At 40.3% G+C, this 14,306-nt stretch overlaps 1 protein-coding gene across 1 annotated transcript; it reads right to left on the bottom strand.

Moving 5' to 3' along the window:
• Positions 1-366: 366 nt before the first annotated feature.
• Positions 367-12,321, bottom strand: LOC118216117 (testisin-like). The gene is made up of 6 exons (XM_035397142.1): positions 12,092-12,321; positions 7,714-7,731; positions 6,718-6,880; positions 5,026-5,297; positions 2,362-2,501; positions 367-1,540 (listed from the first exon to the last, which is right to left on the bottom strand). Exons 1-6 carry the CDS (start codon positions 12,144-12,146, stop codon positions 1,259-1,261), a joined length of 930 nt encoding a protein of 309 aa, XP_035253033.1. The 5' UTR covers positions 12,147-12,321; the 3' UTR covers positions 367-1,258.
• Between the last annotated feature and the right edge of the window lie 1,985 nt (positions 12,322-14,306).

Genomic DNA, 14,306 nt, shown 5'->3' with positions numbered 1-14,306 from the left:
ATTTACAAATGGGCAAAGCCCACATAGGTGTCGACGTCACTGGATTTAAATTTGCCTCAAATTCGTCTGTTCTTCCAGTGGGTTCTTTAACATTCTGTGGATTCTGTGGTCTTGTTTTTTATTTAAGTGGGCCTGAGTGATATACATAATCTCGCTGTGTGGCCCAGATATTGGTGGCCTGTGGCTCTAAAGTTTGACGGCACACGGTAATTTGAATTCTGCAGGACAGCGATTGCTTAACGGCTATGTGAGACTCGAGCAGAAGTTCAGTCCATCGCCTCCTGCTGGTTGCTTGAGTGACATGGTGTGCTATGTTTGAGTAAACTTACATAAATTACTTACACAAATCATTATGACCACACACACTTTCATCTCTACAAATTTATTGTAATCCTCTTAAAGAATTTATACAACTGCATCCATACATCCGGTTGGGACCCACTTTAAGTGATAAATTCCCATTATGACAACATTAACAAGAGCAAGAAGAGGCAATACAGATATAAAAATAACCTTTAAATTGATGCTTACATAATGATGAATTACCACAATATAAATCTGCTGGATGTGTCTTCCATCAGAAATATTCTAATTCCCTTCTATGAATCACAGTATTAGATTAGGAAGTAAAGGCTGTGACAAGAGGCACTTTAGAGGGTGGCTTCAAGTGAAAATTCAATTCAAGGGTTATGTTTTCAAAATTTTATTCACTAATTTATTTAGAACAACCCGGCATGCCCTAAGATTGTTGAGTATGAGGATGCAAGTTCTGTGTTCAGGTCCCACAAGGCTACACTGTATTTACTGTAATTATTGTACTGATAAAATCAACCTATTGGAAAGGAACAGCAGGCACACAATGCTACACCAATCATCTGAAAAGTACACATATATACATGTTCAGTATTCACTTAATGTTATGTACATTATATGCATACATTCACATACATGGAATTATTTATATATATATATATATATATATATATATATGATGTTACATAAAAATCTATACCTCTTTTATTTAGAATCTCATTTTCATTAAAACTTCAGGGGTGCACTATTTGTGTAACAGCTTGGAAAGAATATTAGGGAAAGTCTTGAAACGATTCAGAAGTACAATTCTGTTTTTACAAGAACTCTGTACTGTTTTAAAAAGAGACGATCCGCTGCAGTTTCAGTACCGTACAGTTTTAAAACTAACCAATCGACTGCAGTTTTAGTACTGTACTGTTTTGAAACTGACGAATCCGCTGCAGTTTCACTGTCCCCAGCCAGAGAGGACAAAGACGGACAGGAAGACGGGAAGTAGGGACAGCAGGAAGTGTAAGAGGGGGCGGGCGGCGCTGCTCCCCGGGAGGAACAGCGAGACGAAGCCAGGCGTGGGACCATTGACCTGTGAGGTGATCCAGGACTCGTACTGGGAGACCCTGGCGTAAACCCCGGGGATGTTGGGACGGGCACAGCCATTTCCAAAGCTCACAATGCCAGACTGAACCCACACAGAGACCTGCTTGTTCACCATTGGGCCACCGGAGTCTCCCTATGAAAAAAGACAGACTTTCAACAGAGCTGCTTCAGGCACAGTTTTAAGAGAGCAACATCCTTACAGTTCCTTAAAGCAACATCCTTACAGTTCCTCAAAACAACATCCTTACAGTTCCTTAAACCAACATCCTTACAGTTCCTTAAAACCAACACCCTTACAGTTCCTTAAAACAACATCCTTACAGTTCCTTAAACCAACATCCTTACAGTTCCTTAAACCAACATCTTTACAGTTCCTTAAACCAACATCCTTACAGTTCCTTAAAACAACATTCTTACAGTTCCTTAAACCAACATCCTTACAGTTCCTTAAACCGAAACCCTTACAGTTCCTTAAACCAACATCTTTACAGTTCCTTAAACCAACATCCTTACAGTTCCTTAGAACAACATTCTTACAGTTCCTTAAACCAACATCCTTACAGTTCCTTAAACCAACATCCTTACAGTTCCTTAAACCAACATCCTTGCAGTTCCTTAAACCAAAACCCTTACAGTTCCTTAAACCAAAACCCTTACAGTTCCTTAAACCAACATCCTTACAGTTCCTTAAACCAAAACCCTTACAGTTCCTTAAACCAAAACCCTTACAGTTCCGTAAAGTAACATCCTTACAGTTCCGTAAAGTAACATCCTTACACGTTGTGTACAAATAGATTCAATTGACGTTGAGTTAATGCGGGTATGCATAAATTTACACACTCCGCAACGTAAGCGGAGAAAGAGAGCTGAACCACAGGGCTCATTTCCGAACAGGCTGACTCTGGTCAGGGCTTGTTTGGCGGAATTCCGGAGAGGGGATTATTGACGTTTTACCTGGCAGGAGTCTTTTCCTCCCTGCGCCACGCCTGCGCAGATCATGTTGTTTGTGATGGAAATGTCTCCATAATCTGCGGCGCACTGGCTGTTCGACACCACCAGCACGTCCACCTCCTGAAGAGTATTGGCCAGACTCCCTGAGGAGAAACAGGATCAACCCTTAGTGCCGTGTGTGAGAGAGAGCTCTTCCCTGATGACACAGCACGTTTCCAGGACATCGGGGAACGTTCTGGTTACGTTGTCGTTCGGTTGTGAGGTTACGCTGTGGTGACAATGTTTCCCCAAACATTTCGAAGGCATACAGCCAAGTGAAAAGAAAGAACTCCTTTCAGCTCTATGGTTAAGCATATTACAAAATGGTGAGGACTAGACGAGGGTTAGTCATGTCCTGCTGTGTACTCTGTGCCATTTGATAAATCTAACTTTTTGACATATAACGCATAATAAATATAGCTTTGTCCTTATTCAGCCAATGTGCAGATTCCTGGTGGGAATGAGGGCACCCCATTATTGAGGAGATTGTGGGACCCCCTTTTCACAGCAAACACCTGAAGGAATTGCTTCTTGTACGAGTACTAATTAAATTATAACATGCATGGTTACATACTGCATAAACGTGCTGGGAAAATTTTACTCCAGATTTCATAATGTTTCAGGAATGCTCTGAGAACCAAACTTTGTTTGCTGGGTAGATTCTGCTTTTGGAAGGAAGAGAATGTGGTCGTTAATAACAAAAGTCATCATTGTTTTATGGCAAAATCCTAAAGAAGCTTTTCATGCTACTTAAACCTTGGTTTGGTTAGATCCTGTTAGTCACTGAAGTTGCTCACTGGCTGTGAGGTCACATTGCAGGAAGTGCTGTGAGAGAGAATGAGGTCACCCTGAGTTGAGGCTACATGAGAAAAATAGACCTCACAATGAGGCGATAAAGAACCAGCAGAAGTTACTGTATGTGTCCCCTAGAGGGCGCTGTTCCGTTTACAACCTTGCTAATGGGGCTGAGCGCAGTACAGTTCATGCTCAGAAATCAATCACCAAAATGTTCTGCAACTGTAAAAGGTTCATTGGTGATTTTATAGCGCATTCCTGTGCTCTTAAGCACACACCAGACTCAAAAGAACACAGAATTTAGCAGCATTTAGCAACTCAGTTAAAAATAAAAAGCAAGCCTCCACACCTCATCTCTTAACTGCTGTCCTTCTCCTCAGGAACTCAGGGGATGTATGTGGGCCAGAATATTCTGGAACATTCTGAGCTCACCTCTTTTATGCTGCTCTAGTCTGTCCCTGTCCCTGTTCAGGCTGTTACGCTCTCTGACTGCTGTTACACTCTCTGGCTGCTGTTACACTCTCTGGCTGCTGTTACGCTCTCTGACTGTTACGCTCTCTGGCTGATGTTACACTCTCTGGCTGATGTTACACTCTCTGGCTGCTGTTACGCTCTCTGGCTGATGTTACACTCTCTGGATGCTGTTACGCTCTCTGGCTGATGTTACACTCTCTGGATGCTGTTACGCTCTCTGGCTGATGTTACACTCTCTGGATGCTGTTACACTCTCTGGCTGATGTTACACTCTCTGGCTGCTGTTACGCTCTCTGGCTGATGTTACACGCTCTCTGGCTGCTGTCATTGAGTTTTAATGAAACTCTGGTTTTCTGATGACAAAGAGAATCCCTACACTATGTCATAAAATGTAAATTGAATGGAGGGCTTTTTAATGGAACTTCACCTTTGCTGGACATTTGTTAATTTGTGTGTAGGATGTAAAGGAGCAGAGGTGCAATGAACTGGTTAAAATCCTGTTTGTCTGTCATACACGATATTGTGTTCAGAAAGGATGGCCAGTTTCTTCACATCAGATATAAATTCTTTCCCAGACTACTGCTCTCTGATTGATAGTGTGGAAATTAAACCTTAGTGCCAGATCTCAGGGAAACACCCAGCTAAACCAAAGAGTTTTAATGGGCACATTTTAGAGCACTTAAGTTAGAGCATGCTCTTGTAGTACATTTGGAGTGTACAAAAGTCTCTTGCCATTAGAAGTGTTTGGCTCAAAGTTTTTGCTTGCTCATATATTACGATACTAATACATCTCCCTCTCTGAATTCAATTCAGCGTGCTTTATTGGTGACACAATTGTAGTCCCTTTCACTGGAATGTATTTTTAAATTTTAGCCATTGTTAATATTTATTTATGCAGGATAGGTTGACTGAGCATGCATGTTGTTTTACAGCAGCGCCCTGACAATGCCCCCAGGTAGCCTAACCCACGTATCTTTGGATGTGGGAGGAAACCGGAGTACCCGGAGTACCCCACGCGGACACGGGGAGAGCGTGTGAACTCCACACAGAAAGGCCCCGGCCGGAGCTTCTTGCTGTGAGGTGACAGTGCTGTCCACTGCACCACAATGCCGCACATAACAGCTTACTTCAATTGGTGTGCAATGCCAAATAGGTTTTGATTGATGGGGCTTGAACTGAATAAGAGGCTAATACTCCAAATCCAGAGACACAGCAGCCTACAGGTAGTTAGTTACAGATCCTACAGGATAGTTACTGACTCTACAGGATAATTACTTACAGGGTTTACTGGATGAACTAGTTCTGTCTGTGATGGCTTTAGCCAATCACTAACGAGCCTACGCCGGTGAACGTGCTTACCGCCTTCGGATAATGTGCCAAACCCAGTGACCCAGGTGTCAACGCCAGCACCGACGATGCTGCTGTCTGCTGCCAGACAGACAGGCTGGATGTAGTCAGTGAAGCTGACGGCGGAACTGAGCTCCAGCAGGGCGATGTCGTTGTCATTGGTCGCTTGGTTGTAGCTGGGATGAGTGGTGATGCTTACGACAGATCTGAACACTTCGTTTGGGTTATCTCCATTCTGGAACTGCCGACCCAGATAAACACCCCAGGCAGCAGGATTTGAGTGGCTGAGGAGACGGAGATGAAAGAAAGAGATACTGAGACGGAGGGAAAGTGTACACAGCTGATGGGATAACTGATAACCCTCACTTAAACACTAAAAACCACACCGAGTTTCTTTGACTAATAAAGGTATACTATGAAGGATTTTGCGGCCCATGTAGACTCTTTGTTTGTAAACCCCACTCACACCTCCTTAGTCCTCAAACCCGCCCTCACCTCTGTTGAGGACACACCCTCGAGCACTACAAGCAAAATGTGAAGCAAAGAGGTGGTCGGAGATATTGAAAATAGCATTTTTAGCAAGATGAATGATTCCATATAGATGGTAACAGCAATTAGGCAGCGCTCTAACAATCTTTACACTGAGTGCACCTCTTAATCGTACGGTAGCTACTCTGTAGTACTGTTGCAACTATTTTGTGTTTTTGCTCATTCAGTATTTAGCTATTTTCCGGACATTTTGTTAGAATTTGGATGTAAACACAGAATCTTGTGTGCATTAAGTAACATTAGCAGGTCATCAAGTCTATCATAGCTAGCTAATACACTTGTAGTTATCCGTAGCCAATTTAAATCATTGCTTTATTTTCTCAAATGCAACACAATATGTATATGTTCATGGCTATGGATAACTGGATAATTTATGTGAATTGTAGCTACCTTATCTGACCTGCATTTTATAGTTGTTCCAACAACCTTCATAATGAGGTTATTGTGCGTCAATTTGGAAAAAAGGTTCTGCCTAATAAAATTCAATTTAATCTAATATTACATTGTTATATGTCTGAGGTATAGAGTTATAAATAATACATGGAAAGTTTAGCAAATATTCATTTAGCGTCATTTTCTATAATTAAATGGAAGTACTACAACTTATAAATAGAATGTTTGGTAAGCCATTGATTGCAAACTTTGTTACCTCTGTTAGTGAAGTTGGCTACAAGCTATTTCTCAGTTCCCCTGATTGAAATAAATGCAAGTGAATTACCAAGCTAGCTGAGTTGCAACTATAAACAGTAACAGCGGTTCCCATAGGGGGAAGGACATTTTGATGGGAGAACAGAACTCGATACAAGCTACTCAACCCCAGGCATCTAGCTGCCTAATGATTGTAACTCTGTAAAAGTTACATTACTTACAGGTCCAATGGAAAACAGGCCAGCTAGCTCCATGTCCCTTTTCATCCCCTCTAGTTTTTGGACGAGCCCTGTTGGCTCGTCTTTTCGCTTTGCTGTATCTAGGCCTCTTAGTGTCTTCCATTGCAGCAGCCAACTAGCAACAAACACTTAGCTGGAATCTGATCCCAAACCACAGGCCCTGCAGCTATGCCCACCCCTCCCCAAATACTGACCGGTAATTTTTTTTCCCCCAGAAAGCCATGACTGACATGACATCATACCACTGAAATTAGCCATAATTCCTTACTCATTGAAGCAGTGAGCAGCAGACAGCACCCATTGGTTGTTGATGAGAGACCCTCCACACGCATGACTCGCCTGCAGATGCAGACTGGCCTGCCAAGGCCAGCTTCCCGGTGGGGCGTTCTCACCCCCCACAATCCTGGTGTTCAGGGTCGCATTTCCACACACTGGAAATGCAAACAGACTGCTGAACACTGGCATTGTTGATACACGTCATGAGATGTGCTTTTATTTGTTAACGAATTTGCAAATGGTCCTTGATATTAACAGAAAATCTAATTTGGAAGAAGGCGACATCGAGCACTGGTAAAATGCATATGTCAAATCAGATAACAAAGGCATTTTACTATTCTATTAAATAAGGATTTGAATAATGTTTGTGAGCATAATGCACTACATGGCCAAAGGTATGTGGCATTAATATGGAGTTGGTCCACCCTCTGCTGCTATAATAACCTCCACTCTTCTGGGAATGCTTTATACTAGATGTTGGAGCACTGCTCCAGGGATTTGCCTCCGTTCAGCCAGAAGAGCATCAGTGAGGTTGGGCTGATACCAAATGTGTTAGATGGCATTGTGGTCAGGGCTCAGTGCAGGCCAGTCAAGTTCTTCCACACTGTTCCTGATGAAACCATTTTTATATGGACCTCGCTGTGTGCCCAGCGGCATTGTCATGCTGAAACAGGAAAGGGCCTTCCCTAAACTGTTGGGGAAGCACAGAATCATCTAGAATGTCGTTGCATGCTGTAGCATTAAGATTTGCCTTCAATGGAACTAAGGGGCATAGCCCAAACCGTGGATGACAGCCCCAGACCATGGGGTGTCCAGATACTTTTGGTCATATAGTGTACGCTGAGCAGGCTGATTACACAGAGCTGCAAATGATCTTATGATCTGCTGTGATCTTATTGATGAAATGCAGACAGAGTGAAACAGGAAATTAGCTTCCAAATAATAATAAAAAAGTAAACAATACATGATTAATTGCTGACAGACTTACCACTCTGTGAGTGTGATCCTGAAAGAGAGGAGAGAAGGAAAATTAATCTTTGCTTTTAATGGTGGAAGTAGGAACCTTTCTGCATTTTTGGTTTACAGTTTTTAGACTGAATCAATTCAATGGTATTTCATTTATTGAAAATAATACGTCCATTCCCATGGTCTGTGGTGCTCTTTTCTAGCTACTGCACCTAGTGTAACTAATAGGAATCACTGCTCATTCATTATCAGTTTATCAGTGCTGTATCTACTGTAACTAACAGGAATCACTGCTCATTCATTATCAGTTTATCAGTTCTGTATCTACTGTAACTAAGGAGTATCACTGTCATTCATTATTAGTTTATCAGTGCTTTATCTACTGTAACTATCAAGTATCTGCTGTAAATAAGTATCACTGTCATTCATTATCAGTTTATCAGTGCTGTATCTACCGTAACTAATGAGTATCTGCTGTAACTAAGGCATATCACTGCTCATTCATTATCAGTTTATCAGTGCTGTATCTACCGTAACTAATGAGTATCTGCTGTAACTAAGGAGTATCACTGCTCATTCATTATCAGTTTATCAGTGCTGTATCTACTGTAACTAACGAGTATCTACTGTAACTAAGGATTATCACTGCTCATTCATTATCAGTTTATCAGTGCTGTATCTACTGCAACTAACGAGTATCTGCTGTAACTAAGGATTATCACTGCTCATTCATTATCAGTTTATCAGTGCTTTATCTACTGTAACTAACGAGTATCTACTGTAACTAATGAGTATCACTGCTCATTCATTATTAGTTTATCAGTGCTGTATCTACTGTAACTAACGAGTATCACTGCTCATTCATTATCGGTTTATCAGTGCTTTATCTACTGTAACTATCGAGTATCTGCTGTAAATAAGTATCACTGTCATTCATTATCAGTGTATCAGTGCTGTATCTAATGTAACTAATGAGTATCTACTGCAACTAAGAATTATCACTGCCCATTCATTATCAGTTTATCAGTGCTTTATCTACTGTAACTATCGAGTATCTGCTGTAAATAAGTATCACTGTCATTCATTATCAGATTATCAGTGCTGTATCTACTGTAACTAAGGCGTATCACTGCTCATTCATTATCAGTTTATCAGTTCTGGCACAGGTGGAGGATCAGGTCTTTCCAGTCTTTTCAGAGGTCAGAAAGTTTTTTATTTTAAAAAAAAATTTCAGTCTGGTATGTTGCCATGTACACACTGGAATGTTGGTGTCAGGTGAAGAGCGTTGTTTCTACTGTGTATTCACCTGTGAGGATCAGCCTGCTTTGTATTGCTTTAATGCAGTTGTCCCGCCTCATTATCTTCTGCGGTAACCAACGGGAACAAGAGTCTGCCCTCCCTCCTTCCAACTCTGTGGCCCCTGCTCGAACTTTCCGTCAGTTTGCTTTCATGCAGTTTTAAAATGGCATTCAAAGGCTACCTGTCAGTTTACAGTGTACCGCCTACTGCTACGAAACCGACTGGACTGGCTGCTTGGCAGCTAACAAGTTTAGCTAAGTTCAGTTTACTGTACTTTCTTCTAAATCATTTTAAACTTTGTATTACACTCAGTAACCTTCCATGACTCATGTCTTGAATGTTGCCTAAATGTCATTATAACCACAATTAATTATTGCTTCTCTATTACCACCAGATTGGGAAAAAAAATTAATTAAATAAAACTATGCCAATGTGCAGAATTTAAACCTGAGCTGGAATTACGGGAAGTCAAATTTCATTTTCCACAATGTTTAAAATGATGGATAAAGGACAATCAAACATGTAATCATTCATTTTAAACTCATAATATGAATAGTTTTTGTCATATAATAGCTGTAAACTGTTTTTAATGTAATATCCATGCTGTGATTATGTATGCAGTGTACTGTATCTCTAGGAAGTATTTTATTGTTTGTAATGTAGGCGTTTGTAATGTTGTTTGTAATGTAGGTGTTTGTAATGTTGTTTGTAATGTAGGTGTTTGTAATGTTGTTTGTAATGTAGGTGTTTGTAATGTTGTTTGTAATCTAGGTATTTGTAATGTTGTTTGTAATGTAGGTGTTTGTAATGTTGTTTGTAGGGGTAATTTTTTTCACCTGCCCAGGGACCGGAGATGAAAATTAGCTGTACAGCTATATCTCTGTATAGTGCATCAGATTTCAAGCTTGAAGTCAATGTTTTATTATACATGGTCCATGTTAAATAAACTTCTAAAATAAATAAAATAAAATAAATGTATTCACATACAAATAAATTGTAGTTTCATTTATAGAACATGATTCATTTGAACAGAAATGCTGTCACCAGCTTCTGAATCCTTACATCAATAGAAGTCTAGAGACCAGTGTAATACCACAGTGTCTAAACCATAGCCAGCTGTTTGGACTAATATTGAATATATTATCATATTCATTTTTTAAATAAGAAATCAAATATTCTCTTAAATATGCATCCGGTTGTGATTTTACCAAGGTGAACATTTTTGGAAACACGGACAGTTATGTCATACAATGTGTTCGCATGCATTTTCATAAATGAGTTCTTTTTTGAAAAAATGATAGAAACAAAAGAGAGCTAAGGATGTAGATGAAGCACAAGATGCTGGGAATATTTTCCTGCATTGACAGCTCAAACCCCTCTGCTAAATCCTGGTCGGGAGCAGATTTAGGTAAGCCTCGACTCTACTATCCGAAATAGCGTCACACTACTGTCCTATAGGCGGCACTAAAAGGACACTGCATCTGCAATCAATGACGGATTGATGAGCAGGCGCTAAGCCCGTGCTTGTCTCAAACTCGTGTCACCCTGCAATCACGTAATGTAAAGTTAATACTGCTGGACCGGCCCTTACTGTATGTAGTCTGATCGGTATGACCGAGCTGGTTGAAAAGAGAATTAATTTGTCCACCAGAGAGGACTGCTTAATGCCACCAATAAACCCTATGAAAATTGTAGTAAAAGAGGAATGACACTTTTGAGAGTTGCATTTCACAACCAGTGACTAAGCCAGTGTACATTTGGTTGTTGGTTTGTGCTTCTGTGCATTGTTCATCATCTGTATTTGTTTTATGTCTTTTTGTCTGTATGGATTCTTTGAATAAGTTAAAGATTAAAAATAATTGAGATTGTGAGTTTAAAAAACAATAAATATCAATAATATACTGCACGAAAACCTTGTTTCATTTTAATATTTCACAGATAAAGATGATTAAATGTGATCAAGGTGCAGAAGTTAATGGCAACCATATACTGTTTATAATGTTTGGAATCCAGATAAAAAATAACATATATTTTGCATGAATTTCATTCCTGTGTTGCCTTAAAATCCCAATAATTTCCTGGGTATATCTGACTAACAGTTTTACAGGTACTAATAGGTAAAGAGAACACAAGGTTAAGTTATTTGTACTTTGTTGCAACCTCCATGAAAACACTGATGGAAGATACACTTTTGGTCATGGAAATAGGGTAATGGTGTCCCGGTTGAACTAGTTCTTCTAGCAGAAGCAAGGTGAAGGTGAAGAAAATGTTGACAAGGTACATTCCATTCTTAACACCTTGTTTCCCTCCTGTGAGCAGTTCTTCGTATGCAGGTTCATGGAAGTGCTGCCTTTACAGCATGTACATCAGCAATACTACCAGCATTCCGTTCTACCTTTCACTAGCCAGAAGAAAGTACAACTCCTTCGCTGACACACTACTCAACTCCGTTTAATTTCTCCCAGTTCCAGTACACCCTCAGAGGAAAGGCTCCCGAAAAGGCTCCTCTGTGTCTCCATAGAGGAACCCTATCAAGTTCAGGGGGTTCTTTGTTAGGCTTTAAAATGCTTCAATCAAGAAGCCTTCACATTTTTAACACCTACTGTACCATAGAGGGTTCCATAAAGAACTCAAAAGGATTGATTCCTATTTGAAGACAAGCCAAAGCACCCTTTATTGTGAGAGCGTAGAGCTAGACAAAACCGAAAAAGTAAGAAAATTCAAATATGAGCATTACAGCCCTTTTTCTTGACATCTGTAAAGACATTTTTTTTCCAATACACTCCACTGCTGTTTTAAATTGTACATAGCTTTGGATGGCTTTCTACAGCATTTGCTGAGATCTCTTCAGGTCAGAGAGTTTGACTGGCGGACAAATTTCACATGATTTCACCCTTTCTTCAAAATTTTATTTTAAACTTTGATGAAAGAAATACACATGTAATAACAGAGCAGTTTTGTTGTTCCTAATTCTAGATTAAATAACCGCACACAGTACGTGCTACTGTATTTCTGACCGGCATCTGTCAACTGTGTTCTGCTTGTTGAAATCCTTCAAAATGACATTTTCAGGAAAACACAGCCAACAAGGTTGTACATACCTGTTGCCGTGAGAACTACCACTGCCAGAACACAGACATATTTCCATGAAGCCATTGTGATCAAATGGTAGTTTTGCCCTTTGTAGTTCCTTAAATATCTTCAGGCAAATAAATCACCTGTCATATATTCTAACTGCCTCCCTTCTCTCAGCAGTTCCTGTGTGTCCTCTCCTGATGGTGTCGTTTAGAAAAACACTCTCCAGTGAAACTAATTGGGTAATTCATTTCATTTCCACCTCCCCATCCTTTGCTCCTCCCTTGTATGTTGAAACATAGAAAATGATTGTGTCACATGAGAGAAGGAGGTTCTCTGAAAGCCTGTAAGCTAGCATACTCACCCTACCTGTTCGGGATGAGTAGCATGGTGGGTGGGGTGGGGGGGAGAGAGAATGAGAATGAGAATAAAATGTTACCATACAACAAATCACGTTGAATTCAATTGAGAGAGAAAGAGAGAGAGAGAGAGAGAGAGAGAGAGAGAGAGAGAGAGAGAGAGAGAGAGGCTTTATCTCACGTCGATTTGAATATGGTCTGAAATAGTTTCCATGACTTTATCTCAACGATAGAGAATGTTTTGGTTAAAGGAGTGTCTGCAAAGGTAATGTCAACTGAAGTTGGCCTTACAGCTATGCTGTTGACCTAAAGGATACGTTCCACCTCTCTGGAATAAAAAGCTTATGGCTGTAACATGAGTCAATGTTTGATCAGGTGGGCATTTGGATAGTGTGCAAAATCTGGTATCTCACAAAAGACATTGTTCTGAATTTGAATTAACTCAGCTTCCCTGGACTAAACAATTATGTTTACGCTGTAAATATCATATTGCTCAAATATCAACCACAATTCTCTACACATGGCCCATACACTTATAAGAAGTATGTATGTGGTAGGAGGGACTGTAAATATCTTTCTTCAAAGTATAATACTTCTACTATTAATACTACCACTATGACTACTTAGTAAGATTACTACCACAGGTGGAAAGTCCAGGGGTCAGAAAGTAAAAGTCCTGCCATGTGTTTCTTCCACCCATGAGCACAGCCAGCTGATTCCACTAATTAGTTCCACCTCCTGGCAGGTGACTGGAATGAAATACTGGGGAGGACTTTTACTCCCTGAACCTGGATTTTCCACCTCTGATTACTATGCTGCTGGTACCACTGGCACCATGTGAGGGGAGTCAAAATATCAGACGACCCCACAATAATTATATTGGGGCAGCACTAACCTACTTCAATATTCAGGACAATGCTCAGTGAGACATACAGTATACAGTGTCAGACAAACAGCAAGCGACATACATAATGAGCATAAATCTGAAACACATTGCCAAAATATGACAGTAAACATGACACTATTTCTTTAGCATATCAGACAGACGGTGTTTAATAATCATACATTAAAAAAAGATAATTCACAACACAGTGCTTGTGTGGAGTTACGTAGAAATACAACCAAATACCATGAAAAAGAAGGAATGGAAGAAGGGACAATACTTACTTATCCAAATACTATACATTAAGGTAGGTTTTCTTTTGTTACCTCCTTAAGAAATGTTGCAACCTAACCAAAATAGTAAAGCCCCCTCTGACCCCACAAACACGTCATGCCCCACATCAAAATAGCAACAAATGGGACTGGTTCATGGATATTCAAATCGGGACCTGGTTTTATTTTCCCCCAGGTAACCAACTGGACAATTAGTGCTGCTGATTGACCAGGCTGTATTCACAACTGACCCCCAAGGAAAGGGAGGGTGGACAACCAGCCGAGCTGAACAGGAACCAAACAGAAGTTGCTATTGATTACTGAGTGATCGGCGCTGCTCACGGAAACCATGTCCCCCATAGAGCACATAAGATCATACAGTACAAGTCAGAGTTGGATTTGAACCACCAATTGTCTTACAGTCCCTTGTTTTCTTTGATGAGGGATGGTCCCTAAATTAAACTGGGTAGGAAATAAATGATGAAATGCATTTAGTCAGGAAGATGTTTCTGATGTGAGGTGTTAAACAGACCGTTGATTATAATGCAACTTTTTAAACACTTCTTGGTGTGGAATGTGTGTATTTAGCAGGTCTATAGCAAGCTCTACAAAAAGTCTTATACAATTGTCACCTTATCTGGTAAAATTAGGAGTCGACCTTCTCAACATGGCGTATTATTTTAGTTGTATTTACTTTTCAGGAAACACTCCTTTGACGGCCTTGACC

This window comes from Anguilla anguilla, chromosome 17 (genome assembly GCF_013347855.1).
Source record: "Anguilla anguilla isolate fAngAng1 chromosome 17, fAngAng1.pri, whole genome shotgun sequence".
In the NCBI taxonomy this organism is placed as follows: domain Eukaryota; kingdom Metazoa; phylum Chordata; class Actinopteri; order Anguilliformes; family Anguillidae; genus Anguilla; species Anguilla anguilla.
Note: the sequence above shows the minus strand (reverse complement) of the source record. Positions and strands in the feature narration are given on the sequence as shown.

What these genes read in the sequence shown, in the direction of transcription:
- LOC118216117 (XM_035397142.1), bottom strand. Translation starts at nt 12,146, where the DNA reads ATGGCTTCATGGAAATATGTCTGTGTTCTGGCAGTGGTAGTTCTCACG. An exon ending in TGGCACATTATCCGAAGGCG is followed by an intron (nt 2,502 to 5,025) that starts GTAAGCACGTTC and finishes GTTTCTCCTCAG; the next exon opens with GGAGTCTGGCCAATACTCTT. An exon ending in GAGGAAAAGACTCCTGCCAG is followed by an intron (nt 1,541 to 2,361) that starts GTAAAACGTCAA and finishes CTTTTTTCATAG; the next exon opens with GGAGACTCCGGTGGCCCAAT.